The sequence below is a fragment of the Danio rerio genome, chromosome 19 (genome assembly GCF_049306965.1).
Source record: "Danio rerio strain Tuebingen ecotype United States chromosome 19, GRCz12tu, whole genome shotgun sequence".
NCBI lineage: Eukaryota > Metazoa > Chordata > Actinopteri > Cypriniformes > Danionidae > Danio > Danio rerio.
In genome coordinates this window covers 50,317,501-50,340,553 of record NC_133194.1, presented here as the reverse complement: position 1 = coordinate 50,340,553, position 23,053 = coordinate 50,317,501, and the positions used below count along the sequence as shown (strand labels likewise).

The window sequence follows — 23,053 nt, the reverse complement described above, 5'->3', positions numbered from 1 at the left end:
GAAGCGTTTTTCCTTCATGAAACACTGCAGGCCAAGCATATATTTGTGGGGAAACAGATGCGATGGATTGCATTACAAGCTGCTCATTATTAATGCAGGACTCCCTCAGTTAGACATTGATTTCCCTTCTTTCCTTTCCTTTGCCTTTTTATGCCACACAGGTGAAGTTAATCTCCATTTTCTCTGCAGATAAGATTACTGGGAATAATGGGGTATTATCAAATTAATATTTACTTTAGATTATTTAGATTACATTAAAATGTAGCATTACTTCATTGTTGCTACTTATTATAATATTATTTATTACAGCTAATTATTTTTGAAGGTTATTTAGATTACAATAAAATGCAGCATTGCTTTTGTTATAGCTAATTATCATAATATTATTTGTTTACTATTGTTAAATATTATTTATATTATTTCCATTACAATTTGATTACATTAAAATGTAGCATTAATATATTATTGATAATTGTTATATTATTAGTTGATTTTGAAGATTATTTTGATTACATTAAATGTAGCATTGATTTATTATTGTAAATTATTATTATATAATTATTTTTCATTATTGCTAATTATGTTAGGAAGATTATTTAGATTACATTAAAATACATTGTTTTATTATTGCTAATCATTATATATTATTAATTTATTAATGCTAAATATTATTAAATGTAATTTTAATTACAATAAAGATTAATATGTTTTTAAAGATTATTTTAATTACATTAAATGTAGCATTGATTTATTATTGCAAATATTATTATTATAAAGTTATTGTTTTTCATTATTGCTAATTATTTTTGGAAGATTACATTTAAATTACATTAAAATGCATTGCTTTATTATTGCTAATTATAATATTTATAATTGCTAATTATTTACATCTTATTTAGATTACATTAAAATGTTGCATTGCTTTATTGCTAATTATTAGAATATTATTTATTACTGATTATTTTCGAAGATGATTTAGATTACAATAAAATGTTGCATTGCTTTAATATTGATAGTTGTTTTATTATTTTGCAAATATTATGACAAATTTTTTGGAGGATTATTAGATTACATTTAAATGTAGCATTGCTTTATTATTGTTAATTATTATATTATTTAATTACTATTGCTAATTATTTTATATTATTTTGATTACATTAAAAATTTACCATTGTTGATTGTTGTATTGCTAATTATTCTTGAGCATTATTTTGAATAAAAGTAGCATTGCTTTATTATCATAAATTATGATATTATTATTTTTCATTATTCCTAATTATTTTAAAAAATTATTTAGATGCATTTTACATAAATATTCTGTCATGCATAATTACCATGCATTGCTTGCCACTTTATTTGCAAACAATTTCTGAGTAAAAATGTAGCACTATTGCTATGACTGCTTATTATTTTTGAAGATGACATTTAGATTACATTAAATTGCATTGCTTTACTATTGCTAATTATTTTAATATTTATAATTGCTATTTATTTTTCTAGTGTTATTTACATTTTATTTAAATTACATTAAAATTAATTGCTTTATTATTGCCAACTATTACATTATCTATAATTGCCATTTTTGTTGGTGTTATTTATATTTAAATTACATTAAAATGCATTGCTTTGTTATTGCTAATTATTTTAATATTTATAATTGCTATTTTTTTGCTAGTGTTATTTACATTTTATTAAATTTACATTAAAATGCATTGCTTTATTATTGCTAATTATTATATTAAATAAAATTATTGATTATTGCTAATTATTTTTTAAGATTATTTAGATCACATTAAAATGCTTTTTAATTGCTATCTATTTTAGCTAGTATTTTTTAAATTATACTGAGATTACATTTAAATGTAGCATTGCTTTATTACTGCTAATTATCATAATATGTATTATTGCTAATTATTTTTATAGATTATTTAGATAATTTGAGGATTATTTAGACATAGTAATTACATGCATATGAATCCACAGCTTGCATATGTATTTAAAGCATGGCTTGCCATTTATTGTCATTATCTGTATTACTTGTAAGACTAAAAATGTGCCGTCATCTTGTAACATGTTTGATAATGTAACTGTAAGAGTGCATGGTAATTTCATAAGCACATTCCAGATCGTTCCTCAAGCCTGCGTGCAGCTGTGACAGAGGAGCAGAGATTTCAGAGTCATTCAGAGTTTCTCACAATCACTTGTTGTTTAGCTCATTCGTCAGCGCTGTGTTTTGGTCCCGTTTATCAGACAGATTCAGGCTGTAATGAGATAGAGATGTGACAGCACATTGCTCAATCACACACACAGTCACACACACACAGAGAAAAACAGCTGAATAAGTGAACACAACTGTGAGAAATGATCCGTCTTCTGGACACTTCATTAGCTGCTTCTGAACAAGTGTTTTGCAGTTGAGAAGTGTGTGTGTGTGTGTGTGTGTGTGTGCTGGAGAAGGACAGAGAGCAGGTGGAGGTTTGCAGAGCTCAGTTTGTTTCCGGATATACTCTTGTGTTTTTTTTGTCCTCCTCTTTTTTCGAGTGTGTGACAGCTGGACGTAAAGCTTGCAGGCGTCATTCCAGAACTGTGGATACATTTCCAGCATTCCTGAACTGAATTATGTACACAAGGAATGTAAAAGAATGCTTAAATGTGATATGGAAGATCTGACTCTGTTATGGTTTTAAAAGTTGGACCACAACGAGAAACAGAGTTGACATTTCGAGCATTTTAAATTTCCATTCATGAACTGGAATGACAAGAAATGCACAATCATAGCCTGGGGGGGTTCGGGTGGTTGGAACGAACCACCCTCCATGGCCGAAAGGCCCAGAATTTGTCCTTTTAATTATTTATGTAATTTAATATTATACAATGTATTTATTATATAATTAATATAATATTTTTAATTCAATATTCCCGTCACGTCTGTGTTTTTGAGGCAGCTTAGTCACTTCATTTGTTTTATTCTGATCGGATATAAACCCGATTGCTCAATCCACTTCAGGTGGTGATCCAGGATGCATTCCAGGTGAAACTGGACCTGGTATAATATTTAGACAAAATTATTATAAACAAAATAAATTATGGCCAGGAGGAAATCTGTAGGGGCGCTTTTACAGCTTTAATTCTAGAAAAAACATGTTTACTTGCATAAAAACACGTGTTTAACTTTTCAGCCCTGTAGCCAGGGGGGTTCGGAAGACCCACCCCTCACTGACAAAGGTCCAGGATTTGTCCCATACATGAGCTCATTTGTCCTATTTTAACTGCTATGGCATCATAAATAATGAATAATCTATTGAAAAAGGCTCTAAGACCAAACAGAATCCTCTGTCGGCTGTTGCTTCGGTGGGATTATAATCTGATGCAGGAGAAGTCTTCTTTCACTACTGCATTGTTTTTAAACAGAAACAATTTTTGGTTTTGGAAGATTACATTTAGATTGCATTCAAATGCATTGCTTTATTATTGCTAATTAAAATATTTATAATTGCTAATTATTTACATCTTATTTAGATTACACTAAAATGTTGCATTGCTTTATTGCTAATTTTTATCATATTATTTATTACTGATTATTTTTGAAGATGATTTAGATTACATTAAAATATCCCATTGCTTTATTATTGATAATTATTATATTATTTAATTACTATTGCTAATTATTTTTAATATTATTTTGATTACATTAAAAATTTACCATTGCTGATTTATTTATTATTAATTAATTAATTAATTAATTAATTAATTAAATTATTTATTTATTTATTAATCTGGGGTCGCCACAGCAGAATGAACCGTTAATTTATCCAGCATACAGTTTGTTTTAAACAGTGGATGCTGTTCCAGCTGCAACCCAGTACTGGCAAACACCCATACACACTCTTTCACGCACACACTCGTACACTTCAGCCAATTTAGTTCATCAATTCCCCTATAGCGCTTGTGTTTGGACTGTGGGGGAAACCGGAGCAATATTAGTTTTGGATTGTCTCCAGAACAAACCACTGTTATACTTGTTAACTTGCCTAATTACCCTAACTTTACCCTAATTACCCTGGTTAAGCCTTTAAATGTCACTTTAGGCTGAATACTAGTGTCTTGAAGAATATCTTAGCTGGTCAGGCTGGAAAATGACCAGCTAAAACCAGCTGCAAACAGCTTGACACGTCTGGTTTAAGCTGGACATAGCTGGTTCTGGCTGGGCTCCCAGCCTAGGCTGGTCAAGCTGGTTTTAGCAGGTCATCTCCCAGCCTGACCAGCTAAGACCAGACTGGAAATGGCTGGAAACCAGTCTGGAAGTGGCCTAAACCCCTCTAAAACTAGCCTGGTCAACCAACTAAAACCAGCCAACCAGCCTAGGCTGGTTTAAGCTGTTTTTTTCAATAGGGAAAAATAAAAATATAAATATTCACAACATTTTAAAGAGTAACACCATTCACAATAATATTATTTTAAAGAAACTTCTTTCAAAACCAATTAAAAAACTCCAAACTGCTGAATAATGTGCAGATTTACTCTTTACTTTTTTAGACTCTTTAACCAAAACAGCTTCAATAAATGCAACTTGTTTGTTAGATTGTTTATTCATTAACACTTTTGTTAATGGGTTTTGCTTGTGCAAGCTTATTCAGATCATTTGCTTAACACATCCACATCTTAAACCCCAAGATTTCCATCCGGGCTCATGCGGGATTTACCAGCGCTAGATTTACCAGTGTGATTAGCATTCGCTAGCGGCCGATATTCAGACTCAGAATCTCTGGCATTTTCTCCACAGTTTAGCTTCTTCAGCTGGCCTGAATTGCGTGCGAGAAATGTTGGAGAAACACAAATAATGTGGTGAGACGGAGTTAAAATTAACCAGAGACGTCTGTGATTACAGGCCGAGAGCTGCGCTGCATGTTTGCGGTGTAAAAACTGACCCTCGCTGAGCCTTCAGTCTGCTTTCAGCTCACAAAACAAATCATACAGTCATCGCAGAGCACAGGAGGTTTATGCAAAATCTCAAATCCGACATGATGCTCTGCGCTAATCTCTCATGAACAGCAAAAGTCGGATCAGAAGATGAACTCCTTTACAGAGCAGGTTATGTAGGGTTTGGAAACATATCTTATTTGCGAGTTGTAGTGTAAACCAGGGGTGTCCAAACTCAGTCCTGGAGGGTAGGTGTCCTGGAGAGATTAGCTCCAACCCTAATCAAACACACCAGAACCAGCTAATCAAGCTCTTACTAGCTATACTAGACCAGGGGTCACCAATGTCTGTCCTGGAGGGCCGGTTTCCCTGCTTGCCTCAACACACCTGCCTGGATGTTTCAAGTACACCTAGTAAGAACTTGATTAGCTTGTTCGGGTGTGTTTGATTAGGGTTGGAGCTAAAATCTGCAGTCCAACGGCTCTCCAGGAACAAGTTTGGTGACCCCTTTTCTAGAAGCTTCCTGAGAGGTGTGTTAAAGAAAGTTGGAGCTAAACTCTCTAGGACACCGGCCCTCCAGGACACCCCTGATGTAAACAATGTTTTTAAGCATGATAAATGATGATATTGTCTCTCCTCTGAATCAACTTAATGAATTGTTAAATTATTAAATCTTTTGCCTGCTAATGATCTATATCAACATTATTAAAGTAACTAATTTGCATAATCCCCACCTCCTGCAACATACACTCTAAAAGTTTTCTGAATATTATTATACAGTTAGTTAGTTAATTAGGTACATAGAATACCCAAAACACACATGCACAACCCTGCTTATTAAAATAATTACTGTATACCTGTGCCATATACACTCACCGGCCACTTTATTAGGTACACCTGTCCAACTGCTCGTTAATGCAAATGTCTAATCGGCCAATCACATGGCAGCAGCTCACTGCATTTAGGCATGTAGGCATGGTCAAGACGATCTGCTGCAGTTCAGAGCGAACATCAGAATGGAGAAGAAAGAGGATTTAAGTATGTGGCATGGTTGTTGCTGCCAGATGGGCTGCTCTGAGTATTTCAGAAACTGCTGATCTACTGGGATTTTCATGCACAACCATCTCTAGGGTTTTCAGAGAATGCTCCGACAAAGAGGAAATATCCAGTGAGCGGCAGTTCTGTGAGCGCAAATGCATCAGTGGTGTAATGTTACATATTTTATGTGTAGGCCCACACGGAATCTGCATGCGCAGAATTCCACAGATTTTCCACCGATTTTCCACAGAATTCTGCAGATTTCTGCCGATTTTTAGAACATCATTAATTCTGTTTATTTACTTGAATAAATGTGTAAATCTGAATTTATTCAGTTTTTATTCAGTAATTTATTACTTTTTATTTCATGTACTAAGGTTTTAGTTATGATACTCGCTGGATACTCCCAAAATAATTCCGCAGAAATCCGCAGATTTTTACCAAAATTCTCTGCAGAAATGGCAAAAAATGTTGGCAGATTCCGTCTGGCCCTGCTTGTGTGTAAACACTACAGTAATTGAGTAATTTGTTTATATTACTGTTGTATAACTACATGAATGAGTTGGTCAGTTGTGAACGTTTGACATTATTGCAACACTGTGCTTTCCCACACTTTAACCAGAAGAGGTCTTCATCGAGCTCTGATTTAGAAAGCTTCAAGTAACGAACCTTTTTCCGATACAATTCGAGCAATCGAGCACTTCACTGGTTCAGAAAGCTCCATTTCACCATAACTAGTATTTTTTTTACAAAATAATCACTGACATAATGTCTTTAACATGTCCACTGTACAAAACATAAACTTACAGCATTGCCTCTACAATGATTTTACGCAGGTGCTTCAGATTGTCCGAGAGAGCACATGTCTGACAGGGCTTCCGCACAGAGCCAGGAACACTAACAGGAAGTGACTAAACAGGAAGTATCTTATAACATAAAATAAAAGTTTTCGTTTTTACAAATGAAACAGATTAATTATGAATTGCACATTTTAACTAAATGAATAAGCATATGAAGTATTTAAAGAAGATATTTTAAAGTGAAACTTTCTTAAAGGGCAACACACTGACCATGTCCATATCTTTATGAGCACAGTGTCTCCATCTTCTGATGGCAGCAGGATAACGCAGCATGTCATAAAGCTCAATCATCTCAGACTGCTTTCTTGAACATGACGATGAGTTCACTGTACTCAAATGGCCTCCACAGTCACCAGAGCTCAATCCAATAGAGCAGCTTTGGGATGTGGTGGAACGGGAGATTGGCATCATGGATGAGCAGCCGACAAATCTGCAGCAACTGTGTGATGCTCTCATGACAATATGGAGCAAAATCTCTGAGGAATATTTCCAGTAGCTTGTTGAATCTCTGCCACGAAGGATTAAGGCAGGTATGAAGGCAAAAGTTGTCCAACCGGGCACTAGTAAGGCGTACCTAATAAAGTGGCCGGTGAGTGTACATCTTAGTCAACATTAAACCAATTAATAAAACATTTTTTCTCAAAAGAAAGTGTGGACTCTGAATTGCCATGATGAATTGTTATATTTTTTAACATCTTATTTCTGCTACTGACCTACATCAATACAATAAATGTAGCTCATTTGCATAAAGCATGCTTCTTGCAGCATGCACTCTAAACCAATCAAAACAGACCTTAGCCAGTTGACCAATCAGAGCAGAGCTGGCCAATAGACAGGGGGAGGGGTTTTATTTTCCTTTCAGCTTAGTCCCTTTATTTATCTGGGGTCGCCACAGTGGAATGAACCGCCAACTTATCCAGCATATGTTTTACGCAGCGGATGTCCTTCCAGCTGCAACCCACGACTGGAAAACACCCATTCACATGGCCAATTTAGTTAATCAATTCCCCTATAGCGCATGTGTTTGGACTGTGGGGGAAACCGGAGCACCCGGAGAAAACCCACGCCAACACAAGGAGAACATGCAAACTCCACACAAAAATGCCAACTGACCCAGCTGAGGCTTGAACCAGCGACCTTCTTGCTGTGAGGCGACAGTGCTAACCACTGTGCCACCCACTCAAACAAATCATATCAAAATGATTTAAACATTACACACATATTCTGATAAAACTACGATGTTTTCCGAGCTCAGATGTTTTTAAACGTGTCATGTGAGACTCCAGCATAATATCAGGACACCATAAACAGCAGCGTGTGATATCTTCTCTGTACAATTGGGTTATTAAGACGACTCCATCATCTTGAGCACCCGCTGCTACCCTCATGTTTTAATTTGTGGACAACAATAATTACCAGCAGGCTTGATTAATTATGTCTAAACAATATGCTCTCTCTCTCACACACACACACACACGCGCGCCACGAAGCCTAATTATCCTGACAAACAGGATGGGCAGAGACAACTGGAGCTTATCAGAAGCAGTAATAACTCGCTGAATAACTGGATTTAAGTGTCACAGATCTGCATCACCATTATTAGTGTTTGACTGGCTGAATTTTGTAAACTGTTAAATTGGCTCACAAATTAATATGTTAGTTGAAATGATTCGATCACATCCGTTCAGCAACTCACTGATTCAGATGATCCATCTGGAGTGAGTTTTAAATAAACAACTCACTCACGACTCACAAACAATTCAGTGATTCAAATTATTCTTTCAGTGAGTCTCCAGTCAACAAGTCACTGATTCAAACGATTCATTCAGAGTGAGTCTCCAGTTCAACAAGTCACTGATTCAAATGATTCATTATGAGTAAGTCTCCAGTTTGACAACTCACTGATTCGAATGATTCATTTAGAGTGAGTCTCCAGTGAAAAACTCACTAATTCAAATGATTCATTCAGAGTAAGTCTCCAGTCAACAACTCACTGATTAAAACGCTGCCTTAAAAGTGAGTCTCTTGTATCTACCTTACTCATTAAAACAATTTGTTCAAAGTGAATCTCCAGTAAATAACTTACTAATTCAAATGATTTATTCAGAGTGGGTCTCCAGACCAGTCAACAATTCAAATGAATAAGCTAATGTGAGTCTCCAGTTTAACAACTCACTGAATGATTCAAATGATTAATTTATAGGAAGTTTCTAGTCAACAACTAATTGATTCAAATGATTCATTCATAGTGAATCTCTAGTCAACAACTCACCAATTCAAATTATTTATTCAGAGTAAATCTCCAGTCAACAACTAATTGATTCAAATGATTCATTCATAGTGAATCTCTAGTCAACAACTCACCAATTCAAATTATTTATTCAGAGTAAATCTCCAGTCAACAACTAATTGATTCAAATGATTCATTCATAGTGAATCTCTAGTCAACAACTCACCAATTCAAATTATTTATTCAGAGTAAATCTCCAGTCAACAACTCATTGATTCAAATGATTTATTTAGAGTGAGTCTTCAGTCAACAACTCACTTAGTCAAATGATCCATTCAGAGCAAGTCTCCAGTTAACAAATTACTGATTCATTCAAAGCGAGTCTCTAGTCAAAAGCTTACTGATTCAAATGATTAATTCAAAGCGATTCTCCAGTCAATATCTCACTGATTCAAACAATTCATTCAGAGTAAGTCTCCAGTAAACAACTCACTAATTCAAAGGATTCATTCAGAGTGAGTCTCCAGTATGGATGCATTACAAACTGGCTAAAAGATTTATTAAAAACTGAACATAATGGTAATTTAATGTAAATTATTGCACATAGTAGATATAAAACTAATGTTTTTACACACATTACATTATTTTATATTATGTTTATGTTAGTCAGCACATGTTTACACATCTTTGATTAATTTTTGATTTATTTGTTAAACACTAGGATATGAGTGTTATTATTTTCATTTTTCAATTATCAGTATGGTTATTAGAGCAGGGCAAGTGATGCAATTATCTTACTTATTAAGCACTTTTAATACCCAAATAGTCTATTTCTGTACACTGTAAAATGCTCACTTACATTTTTAAGTGGAACCAATTTAACTCTAAAAGTAATTTACTCGCATCAATAAAAAATAAGTCAAAAACTTACTAAAATAAGTTATAGTGGCATATATTTCCTTATTTTCTTATTATTATATATACTGACTTATTATCATGCCATTTTTTACTGTGCACTTTGACAAGTGAATCTGAAAAGGACGGCTTTATATTTACACTGGAGTAATATTTCAGCATGGTATCCGCACTTCAGCTCCTGATTTGTGCTGTTGGTCCAGCGCAGATGAACTCATATACATTCTGTTATATGATGCCATGCGGTGAGTTATGAGAGCCCGTCAGAAGGGCTGAAATTCCTGCCATTTTTTGCATCGGTTTCCCAGCGCTTTCAGCTCCGCCGCAGGGGCGTACACTTCATTCACGGCACATTGCGCTTTCATAATAACACAAAACTTATTTAGATGCCAAGGCCAGTAGTGAGGCTCTCAGATAACTCATAAAATCCTATTAGTGCCCTGAAACAGATTTGATAGTTTGTTAAATCTTTAACCAACTACAAGGTATCTTGGGATCTAATTAAGAAGACAATGGATTCAAATGCTGTGATGATACCGATGCACCTCTGAGCCGAGATCACAGGGTCTACTAAAGCATTTACACAAATAAATAACCATGCATTTACTTTAAATAAAAATAATACATATATGATATATAATAATTTAGATGCAGCTCACTGATGAGAAGATGAAGGATGTTTACTGTATGATGACCGAAATGGCTTTAAACACCAAGCAGGTGTAGCGGAGGCCAGCTAGTGTGTGCTGTGCAGGTAAACCTCACTCCTCTGAACTCTAAAGGTGCTTTAGCGACAGACACTAGAGGTCATGGTCTTTAGCCTCCTTGGTAGAGCAACTGACTCCCATGCGAAAGGTTGCTAGTTCGGTACCAGCTCGGAGCAGGTTGGGTGGCGTAGTACTGGCGGGGTTACATTGGTGCCATGACCCGGATGGGAGTGAGGTTTACGGGGGGTGAGTGTAACGGAGGCCAGCTAGTAGGTGCTGTGCAGGTAAACCTCACTCCTCTGACCTCTAAAGGTGATCCAAACACTAGAGGCCATGGCCTTTAGCCTCCTTGTTAGAGAAACTGACTCCCATACGCAAGGTCACCGGTTCGATACCAGCTCTGAGTGGGTTGGGTGGTGTAGTACCAGCGGGGTTACACAGGCACAAGACATCAACATAACATCAAATTGAAGTTGTACCCTAACATCATGGGGACGTTGCATTATGTTTGGAAATGAAAATCGGGTTGACATCACAATTCAACCTCAGGCCGCTGTCAATGGCCAACGTCCAACCTAAAGTCAACCAAATACCAACGTCTAATGATGTTACAGCTTGACACTATGATGTCTATCAGATGTTGGATTTTGGATACCATACCTGATGAATAAATGTCAGTATTTGACGCTGGTTTAAGATGTTGGCTGGATGTTGGATTTTGGTCACTTTCTAACAACCTAAAATCAACCAAATATCAACATCATTTGACGTCATTATTGGACATCAAAATAACGTTGTCCTTATATGCTGGCTAGACATTGAATTTGGTCACCTGACATCACAACCTAAATCTAACCTAATATTAACTTCCAGGGCCAGAGTGGAACTCCTTCAGCCCTGGAGTTTCAAGACTTAGACCGGCCCGTCAATTCACCACTGACTATATTAAATTAAGCTCATTTCCAATTCAGTTTCTAATGACACTGTCACGTCTTTTTCCAGGACACATCGGCTTTAGAACTTCAAATGTTTTTTTTTTATAAATATGAGAATATTAAAGAGCAGCTAAATCTCCAACACTGTTCTTTAAAGCACCACAATGTCCTTTCCTGCAATATCTGAATATATATTCTCTGCAAAATTCTTCCAGTCTTTTGTAACTGTGGTCACACACACAAAAAAAAAAAAAAAAAAAAAAAAAAATATATATATATATATATATATATATATATATATATATATATATATATATATATATATATATATATATATATATATATGTACACCTATAAGTAACCTAAACAGTATTATATTGTATGTCTTAACACTAAAAATTAAAAACACATAATAATAAATACTCAGGAGAGGTTCGAACTCGTGTCGGCGGCATCGTAACATGCTGACCACTGAACTTTTTAGATTTCTGATCAAGTTTTGTCAGATTTATTAATGTAGTGAATCGTCTGATTTTAATTGAGCAGGTGTAATATTCATTAACATTAATTATTCAAATTCTTATATTCACTAAGGTGGCGCTGTTTGGGGTTGAATGATAGTCTCATCATTAACCTGCATGCTGCATTTTGCAAACAGAGCTACAAGAAAATAACTAAAAAGAGCGGCGCTGCTGCAAATTTATCAATAAAAAGAGTGAGGCTATGGTCAAATAAATAAATCAATGAAAACAGTGCGACTGCTGAGAGTGCAAGCTGCTAGGCACACCGGCCCTCGCGGCCAAAAAAAACAGACCGGCCCACCTGGAATTCTCCCCGTCCTCCCGATCTGGGCTTGTTAAAGTCTAATGACGTTGTTTGCCTGCTGGGCAATCACTAAATGCACTACAGAATGTTACGTTTACACACACATCCACAAATGACATGTAAACACATCAGCTTTTTAGGCTACAGCTACTACTCTTGCCACTACTCTTGAGCCACTACTCTTGAGCCACTACTCTTGAGTACTTTTGAAAGCTTTAATTTCACTCATACTTTGAGTAATATTTACAGCAGATACGTTTACTCTACTCGCACTCATATCTGTCAACACTCCCGTTTTTCCCGTAATTCTCCCTTATTTTACAGTTCTGTCCCGCTATGATCCTGTAAAAGTATGTTCCCATATTTCTCCCGGACTTTCAGTCTTTCTCTGTAGGGTGGCAAATAAACATTAAAGAGTCGAGCCACCCTATACGCAACCTATACCGCCAAACCGCAAGGGGCCGCGCCTTGCTCTTAAATATGAGTCTGTTCTGTGCTGTTCAGGCACGAAAACACTTTGAAATAAACATAAAAACAAGTGTTGTCTCCTGTTCATATGCAATCCTCAAAACCTTTATATAGAGGTGCTCCATATTGATAAACAGACGCTGTTTTCCAAACGGATCATGATTTGAAGCGGAGCAAAAGTCTGGGTTTTGGGTGCATGTTTAAACAGACATATACACATAATTAATAATATTAATATCTAAAGATGTTGATCTTGGTGAGTTTATTTTTTTTCAAACACAAGTAATTTCGTCCTAAATCAGCATAAACAGTTAGGAAAGCAGTCGAAAGCTTTCATTTCAATGATGTGTGCATTTTTAAAGTGATTTAATGTATTCAAACGAAAAAAATCTAAATAAATCATTCATTCGTTGCTCTTTAATCAGATTGTGTAGGTTATACAGTGAAGAAACGGCTAATGAGATTTGATTCAATTTCATAACAGCTCTTCATTTTAATAAGCTGAACTGTTTGCTAATTTATTTGCTGCTGATGTATACTATTTATTTTTTCTTTTGTAAATAATAATAATAATAATAAAACATTATTAATAATAATAATAAAACATATTACTAACCATTTAACTGTTTATTTATAATGAAACAGCTCCAAATTAGCATAGTAATTTGGGGATTTTTTAAAGGGGGTTGGGGAATGCCTTATTATGGTGGGCATATCACTTATTTTCACTTACTTAATTTTTTCTCTCCATCACTGCTAGTCATTATAAAGTGTTACCCAGGATGGCTCATACATTTGACTTTGACTGTATGTGCATGTATAATTTACAACAAAAGTGCACTGAAAGCATCAGCAATCTAATGTTTAAAATAAAAATAAAGTGACACAATAAACATTTTTAAAAAAAGGTTGCATTGTCATTCATCCATCCCGACACTGTCCTACATGCTCTTTACATCCACCATTGCGTACATGTACTCCGCTCCCGCTTGTTTCACCATAGTAAATTGCTAAATAAAGTGCGTTACCTGCTGTAATCAGGCTTGCTGTCTCGTTATCATCATCATCATCATCATCAGATACTGAACGCTTCCTTTTCTCCACAGTCTATTCACAATAATACAGTGCGTGATGCAGAAACACCCATGACACACACACACAGACTCTCCTGCTGCCGTCAGATCCCCAGTGTGTGTGTGTGTGTGTCTCTCCCTCTCTCTCTCTCCCGCTTTACCAGCTCTACAACCTGATTGAGTTACATCGCGCGCGCGCACGTAATCTCACACCTTTCCCCGCGTGCACTCCCCCTCTTTAATGACACACTCACGCACACATTTGGCCCAAATATTAATATTGCACTCATGCACAAATGATCCCGAGGCTGAATGGTCGCCTTTAATACAATGCACGAGTCTTGCGTATCGCTAAATGAACTGCGCGCGTCAGATGATAATGATGTGCATGAATGAGATGAGAAAGGCGTGTGTGTATGTGTGTATGCATGTGTGTGTATGCAAGCATTACGCCGGCAGACGCGTTAATATTTCAGCGTATAGGAGATGCCGCTGCATTCTGGATGCATTTTGATAAGGAAACAATGGTGGATACCCTTGGGTGGATGCATTACAGCTCTATATGATCGTGATTCAGGGGTGTATGATAATAATAATAACAATAAATTAATTTAAAGCGGCTTTGGTGAAACTCAAGGTCACTGTACAGCAGATTTATACAAATTAATTCAACAACAAACCAGCAGTATGGAAAAGAAAATGACCAAAAACGACCATGCGAAATGGAGCAGCGCAGTAATAAGCAGGATAAATGGAGTGAAATACACAATGCACAATGCAGAAGAGTGTATGGCAGCAGCTCACCGTGAAGTTCAGGGCTGGAATCCGCGCGCTGCTGTCCGGATCCTGCTGTCCAGAGGTTGCAGATGGAGATTGTCCTCTAGATTAGTGCAGACGGAGGTGTACTGTAGATCTGCGTGGATCGGCGTCAGCGCACGGGGCTACATTGTTCATTTTCTCGCATCCACAACAACACTCCTGTAGCCACGCCCACTGGCGCTTCTGATTGGCTCGCAGAGTCGGGGTGCTTCGCGCGAGCTCATTTAAGGAAAACAGCGCACATCTGGACAGCTAGAAGAGATACAGCTGCGGCCGGAAGTTTTGATGTTGTTTATTAAATTACACATCAATTGTATTTTATTTAGCTTACGTTTACCCCAACTCTAAACCAAACCATCAGAGTAATGTAAAAACAGTATATTATTTATTATTTATTAAATTACACATTAATAGTATTTTATTAACGCCTAGTGGCCTACCCCTACCTCAACCCCTGTAAAAACAGCAATTTTACCAAGTATTATTCATATTACTTATTAAATGAGACATTAATTGTATTTTGTTAACATCTACCCATACCCCAATGCTCACAGTAATGTATAAACAGTAATTAAAACAAGTATTATTAACATTATTGATTAAATTTCACATTAATTGTATTATATATCTACCCCTACCCCCAAACCCCCACAGTAATGTAAAAACTGTAATTATACCCAGAATTATTCATATTATTTATTAAATTACACATTAATTGTATTATATTAACATCTACTCCTACCCCCAAACCCTCACAGTAATGTAAAAACGGTAATGATATCGAGTAATATTCACATTATTTATTAAATTTACCATTAATTGTATTTTATAAATGTCTACTTCTACCCCAACCCTAAACTCAACCATCAAAATAATGTAAAATCAGCAAATAAACAAATATTTTATATATTATTTATTAAATTACACAATAAATTGTATTTTTATTAACATCTACAACAATCCCAAACCCTCACAGTAATGTAAAAACAGTAATTATACTGAATATACTGATTAGACTGAGTGTGGGTCTCAACTGATTAATATTTTGCCTTCTATTGGTTGCAAAATAAAACCAATAAACCATGTGCCAAAATAAACTAGAAACTATTACATGTGCGGATTTTATGGTTAAAGGGCACCTATTGTTTGTTTTTCTGAACAGCCAGTTATTTTAAGCTCATTTCTATGAATGTGCAAAACTTACCATTAATTGACATGTGTTTGCTTTTAAAAAAAAAAAAAATATATATATATATATATATATATATATATATATATATATATATATATATATATATATATATATATATATATATATATATATATATATATATACATATATATACAGTAAGACACTCAATCATTAGATTAATTTATAGTAAAATTAGCTGTAAATTCAGTAGCAGTGTCTCTGAACAGAAGTGTTTATTATGCTACAGCATCGTGTTAAAGGCAGAAGGGTATTTTTGGCACAATTTATGAATAAAAACGCGCATGTGCAGATAAAAACTCGCCATTATGTCAATCTGCTTCCCTCTTGTGGCCAAACTGAGAAATCGCATGATAAAATGCTCTGAATCCAGTTTTAAAACACACACAAGATATCTCAAAATATAATAATTTAATCAATTATTTTACAATCATGTTCAAATATTAAAATAGCAAAAATCTGTTATTAAAATTGGAAAATAATTGCATCTTTTCTGCATCCTTATTTGTGAGTCCCTTATGCATTTGTTGCTGTTGTCAAGTGATGAGTTTGTAACGCTGGTCTGGGCTGCGTTTCCCAAAAGCATCGTAAGCCTAAGAAGTTCGTAGAAATGATCGTACGACTGATCTTAATATTACGGTCTGTTTCCCAAAAGCATCGTAACTTAAGTAGCACTTGAAAATCTTCGTGGATCTACGAGTGCTCTGGAGTAATCGTAAAGCCTTAAGTGCATCGTAAGGAGACAGAGTTATGAGGGCACCTGCTGGACAACCGGCAAATTGCACCTACAATTTACTTCTCTTCAAAGTCATTATTCATTTTATTTGTACGTATATCTCTATTCATTTATATTTTCTACACATTACACAATTCAATATACAAATAATAATAATTAATAATTAGGCTAAACTTTTCAAAAATAAATGTAAGAGCTTATTTATTTATTTATTTATTTACTTATTTATTTATTTTGATGTGAGATAAGCAATTTTTGATAAAGAAATTGATAAATAATTCTACTTAATTAAGGTTTCATATAAATATCGAAAATGATGCTGATGTCATTTCCGGCAAGGACTGTTAGAATTAGTTTTATGCGAGATTGGAGCAAGACAGTGTTTTTACAGTACGACATTTCCAGTTAATTTATGTTTTTAAACTGGCTCAAAAATATATTTTTTTTATGTTATTCGAGTTGAATATACATTCACACAAGTAGAAGAAGAATTATATGGATTGCTATAACATGTGCAACAATAACGAGCCATTCTATAGCGTGACATTTCAGCACTTAACAAACGGATAGCGACTCCTAAGTTGCACTTAAAGCTGGGCTACGTGCAATTGTGTTAAGTGCATTTTTGGGAAACGCACGTGAAACAATAACGAACGTTCGCAAAATGACTCGTAGAAAACGCTCTTAAGTGCTAAGATCAATCGTTATCGGGAAACGCAGCCCTGGTCTGGTGATGATTACTGAGTTTTAGTAGTGAGCAGGTAAAGTTTCTCTGTGAGTGAATCCAGTCCCCAGGATTTGTGCCCTTCCTCCAAGCCACCCACACTCTGCAGAAGATCAATATTACAGCTTCCTCCTGGAAAAACAGAAAACATTACTGGATAAATTACGCAGGAGTAAAGCAATTCATGCATAGTAATAATAATACATAATAATAACAAATATTACATAATAACACAATATTAATACATATAAATAATACATGATAATATTAACAAATAATGCATAAAAATTACATAATAATAATTGACGAATAATAATAATAATAATAATAAATAATACCATAATAATAGTAATGAATAATAATAACAAATTATGAAAAATAATTACATAAAATGAATACATAATAAGAATTATTATAACCATAATGATAAATAATAATAACAACAAATAATAATATAATAACATATAATAATAAAAAACGAATAACACATAATGATTACATAATAAGAATAATATTAAATAATAATAATAATAATAACAAATAATGCATAATAATTACATAATACAAAATAATAATACATAATAACAATAACAAATAATGCATAATAATTACATAATACAAAATAATAATACATAATAACAATAACAAATAATGCATAATAAAAATTATTACATACTAATAGTAATCAATAATCATTACAAATCATGCATAATAATTACATAATAATAAAAACAAATAACAGATAATAATTACATAGTAATAAATAATAACAACAAATAAATTTATTAATTTAATACAAACAAATGATGCACAACAATTACATAATAATACATAATAATAAAAACAAATAATGCATAATAATTACATAATCATAATATTATTTATAATAAATAATAACATAATTATAGTAATAAATAATAATAACAACAAATACTGCATAATAATTACATAATAATATTAAATAATAAAAACAAATAAAGCATAATAATAAATAAAAAAACAACAAATAATTACATATTAATAGTAATAAATAATGATAAAATTAATAATAATAACAACAAATAATGCATAATAACAAAAACAGCCCAGTGACCAACACTCACCGAATACAGTTTTTATGTCGTCTTCTGACACGAAGAATGGTGGACCTGCAAGTCAGATGTTATTATTGCATATTTTTTTATAAACATTTCAACCATTAGTAACATAAACATAGCAAAGCAAACCAACAGGCGATAATATAAATACTTTACAATGCTAATGATTGAAAATCAAATTAATAAAATATTCCCCTTATTATTAATATATTATTATTATTATTATTATTATTATTATTATTATTATTATTATTATTATTATTATTTATTTATTTAATTTTCACTAATTAACATTGTAAAATATTTATATTATCGTCTGTTGGTTTGCTTTGCTATGTTTATATATATTATGTCAAAACAAATGTTTATTTTTGATGGATTAATCTTTAATTAATTAATTAAATTAATTAATTGATTAATTAAAGTTTTTGCACATCATTAATTGTAAGTGAATAATCTTGTACCTTTATAAAGCTCAGGGTTATATTCCAGCGTGTCCAGCAGATATCTGCAGTCGCTGCTCATTAAAGACACAAGCAGACTCGCATACCTGCAGGAGGAAAATACAGTTACACTCATCAATACATGATCCATTCATTTACTTTCAGCTTAGTCCCTTATTTATCAGGGGTCGTCACAGCGGAATGAACCACCAACTATTCCTGCATATGTTTTACACAGCGGATGCCCTTCCAGCTGCAACCCAGTACTGGGAAACACCCATACACTCTCATTCAAACACACACTCATACACTACGGCCAGTTAAGTTCATCAATTCCCCTACAGCGCATGTGTTTGGACTGTGGGGGAAACTGGAGCACCGTATCGCCCCTAAATAAATAAATAAATACAGATGTTAAATATTAATTTAACACTTACTTTTGCCGATCACATGGGTTTATAGCCACCAGTGCTCCTCGATCCCAGATCCCTCCAAAGTGTCCCGCAACAGCACTGAATATATGGACAAAATCACATCTGGTTATGAACAGTTTCAGTATTTTTGCTTATGTTTGCTGTTTATTTACGGTGGTGAATTGCATTATGGGATGTTGCTCTCGGCTCTGTCCACTTTTGATGCTATAAATTCAACCTCTACAGTTTAACAAAGTGACGTTTATTAACATTTTAGTAGCTTTAAATACTATAGTGTAAAATAATTAATAATATCTAGAGAAATAAGTCTGCACAATGACAGAAAATGTGCTGCACTTTCATTAAGGTGTTTGTAGTGTAATGTACAACATCAACACAGACAACACATCATAAGATCAAGACCCTATAAGGCATTTCACAGGTTAAGCGCCCCCTGCTGGCCCCTGTGTGCGCACACACACACACATACACACACAGCAACAAACAAGCTCAACACAGCATTGCGCTATTTCTTTTATTCTTTTCTCACTCGGGAGTCGGGAGCGATATTGCTAGACGGCCCGCTTTTGTCCCAAATTAAACCCGTTACCGACCGCTCCCGCCATTTATTCGGAAATTAATGCAGACCTCTACCTAGCATTTCCCATGTGGTCTACCATCCAGGTACTGACCAGGCGCAGTGCTGCTTAGCTTCAGTGGGTGAGCATGTGAGAGTTGCAGAGAGCTAGCTGCCGGCAGGACACAATGGCTTGTGTTGTCTCTTTGTGTCATGTGCACTCCTGTCTATTGTCCAGTCCCACCCTCCTTGTTAACCCATTATTAGTTCATTCTGTTCACCTGTGTGTTTGTTAATTCTTTCTGCTTATATTCTCCTCATGTCTGCTGTACCTGTTCATCGTTGTTTATTCCTTGTCCAGCCCTGCTCTTCCCTGCCAGCTCAGTCAGGTTTGTTGGCTTATTTGTTTTGTTAATGTTTTCTCCCTCGGGGAATATTGTTTGTCATCTTTTTGTTTTATTTTGTAATAAACACATGTTTTTGTCCCTGCAATTGAGTCCTCATCCTTCCCCAACCAAACTTCTGACAGCCAATGGGGTAAGCAAAATAGTCACGATTTCACTTTGAAATTGCATTCATTTGCAGATTATTCTGCTTGTTTTAATGAGAAGCTCACTTAATTTTTACCCGTTCTGAAAACAGCACAATATATTTTACTTCATTTTCGCAGTGTGCTTTATATGCTTGCTCATCTATAATTAAGACGTTTAAAAGCATACCTGGAGAACTTGTATAAATCACACTGATAGATGGAGATCTTCCCATCTGTGCTCTGTGAACAAGGAAAGTGCATTAGTGGAGAGGACAAAACCCTGATGCATTAATAAAAGCTGAAGCGCTGCTCAATAAGAGTGATGAATGCTATCAGGACAATTACTATTCTTACTTATATATATATATATATATATATATATATATATATATATATATATATATATATATATATATATATATAGTCCAAACAAATGTGCTATAGGGGAACTGAATGAACTAAATTGGCTGTAGTGTATAAGTGTGTGTGTGTGTTGAGTGTGTATGGGTGTTTCCCAGAACTGGGTTCCATCTGCTGTGTAAAACCTATGCTGGAATAGTTGGTGGTTCATTCCGCTGTGGCGATTCCTGATAAATAAGGGACTATCAAAAGGAAAATGAATGTATTTTTGGAGATTTGAGAATCATTCAGTACATTGTAATATATGTTGTTATTATTATTATTATCTGTTTATTTCTGGTGGTGAGTTGCATTATGGGATGTTGATCTCTGCTTTGTCCACTTTTAATGTTAAAAATTCAACTCAACAGTGACTTTTATTGATATTTTAGTAGCTTTAAGTAATATCATGTAAAAGAAATAATAATATCTAGAGAAATAAGTCTGTAAGATGACAGAAAATGTACTGCAGTTTCATTAAGGTGTTTGTAGTGTAATATACAACACCAACACAGACAACACATCATAAGGCAAATCACAGCATAAATAAATGTGTAAAAAATAAAAATAAAAACAAATAATTACAAAATACGCCAAATAAACTGCTTATATACGGATATTTTTTATAGTGTAGATGGGATTTTGCAACCCAGATTCATTCTGAAAACGTACCTCTATATACATTTCTGAAGACAACATGTCAACATGTCAACACAGGCTCATTCTGAAAACATAGTTCCGTGGACGTTTCTGGAGACCGCGATTTATGTAGTTGGAGGTACGTATGGCTGCATTTCATTTTTTAAGCGAACACTGCCGGGCGGTGTGACGTCATTCCTTTTGCCGCTTAACGGCTGACCGCTTACCTCCGTGTGGGGGGCTGTCCCGCAGCAACCAGTTTGTCCAGCTAGCTTGTCGTGTACGTCGGCGGACTTGAGACGCAGAAAGAAGTTGACTACGACAACGAATACGACCGGGTTCGAGTCCGGGGAAGAGCCGTTCCAGAAATCACGTAGGACAAAAACAGAATCCAAAAAATAAAATGAACGAGTAACGAGGGCTTTTCTTTTTCTGGACGGCTTTTGTAAACCTACGATTGGGTTTAGGGAAGTAAGTGGGCGGGCAGGTCAATTGGTAAAATTGGTTGGGTTTAGGAAAGGAGGAGGGTGGGTCAGCCGATTGGCCGGTCACACAGTCAATCATTCAGTCAGTCAGACAGTGGCCTCTGGTGGGTTTATGCGAGAACAGCGTAGGCACGAACGGCACTCATGAGAGACATTTGAGATGCAAAAAAACGCACACAGTGACCTCTTGCGGATTCGCGAAAACAAAAACTGCTAAAATATGTATCTCCCGAGACCTATTTTGCAGTCACAAGACTACGTTTTCCGAATGAGCCTTGGTTGAATGGTGAAACATGACCTTATTTTTGCAATTTTTGTTTTCCGAGAATACACGAGAGGCCGCTATGTATGCTAGGCTTGGGCGGTATTACGGTATTATGGTTTACCGCGGGATCTAAAAATAGCAACGGTGTCAGTTTCAATACCGTTATACCGTCATAAAATATTAAATATCCTTTATTTAATGCCTACAAAAAACGTATGTGTGGTTGTCATCACGGGACAGTGTGGAGGAGAGAGGGAGAGGGAGGGGGAGAGAGGGAGAGGGGGAGAGGGAGGTGACGTGACGTGACGAGTCGCACTTCAAAGTGTCCTGCAGTTTGGCAGTATTTACGGTTTCGACTGAACAGAAGGGAGACGTGGTTAATATGAACGAGAGGTCTGCATTAGAGCTGAAGATCTTTGCCCGAATCCGAACCCTTTGCCCGTATACTCTGTCACCGAATGGTGACAGAGTATACAGGCTAATGGTGGCATTATTCTTTTAATATTCAGCTTCACCGTCGCCTTAATGCCAGATTGTGAAGAGAAGTGGCGAAACAAATCTTGCACAGCCTTTATCTTAATTTCGTTATTGCCAAAATACCCGTCATCATTTAGAGTTTATTTTAATTTGATTTGTTAAGCAAGATTTCTTTTCATTGGTGCGTTAGCCAATTTAAAGGCTAAGAGTGCTGAGACGTTTTGATGTTACAGAGGACTTATTTTATTTTTTTGTTTCAACTTCCA

The 23,053-nt window shown here is 35.0% G+C and overlaps 2 protein-coding genes across 6 annotated transcripts in view; both read right to left on the bottom strand.

Annotated features, from left to right (window-relative positions):
- ext1c (exostoses (multiple) 1c) overlaps positions 1-14,888 on the bottom strand; it is a 97,604-nt gene extending 82,716 nt beyond the window's left edge. For 2 of the 3 annotated variants that reach the window (XM_073930799.1, XM_073930797.1), the window contains exon 1: positions 14,776-14,888. The gene's annotated coding sequence lies outside the window, so the exon portion shown is untranslated. Of the gene's footprint in view, positions 1-13,926; positions 14,084-14,775 lie in introns of those variants that run through there. The other variant, XM_073930798.1, reaches the window with a different exon arrangement.
- A 1,305-nt stretch (positions 14,889-16,193) lies between these two features.
- tpmt.2 (thiopurine S-methyltransferase, tandem duplicate 2) overlaps positions 16,194-23,053 on the bottom strand; it is an 11,676-nt gene continuing 4,816 nt past the window's right edge. The window contains 7 exon segments of one of the 3 annotated variants that reach the window (NM_001033586.1): positions 16,397-16,562; positions 17,459-17,592; positions 18,564-18,608; positions 19,022-19,107; positions 19,438-19,512; positions 20,710-20,762; positions 21,068-21,109. In NM_001033586.1, the coding sequence (NP_001028758.1) occupies positions 17,474-17,592; positions 18,564-18,608; positions 19,022-19,107; positions 19,438-19,512; positions 20,710-20,762; positions 21,068-21,109 (420 nt within the window). In that variant the 3' untranslated portion in view covers positions 16,397-16,562; positions 17,459-17,473. 3 annotated transcript variants of the gene reach the window in all.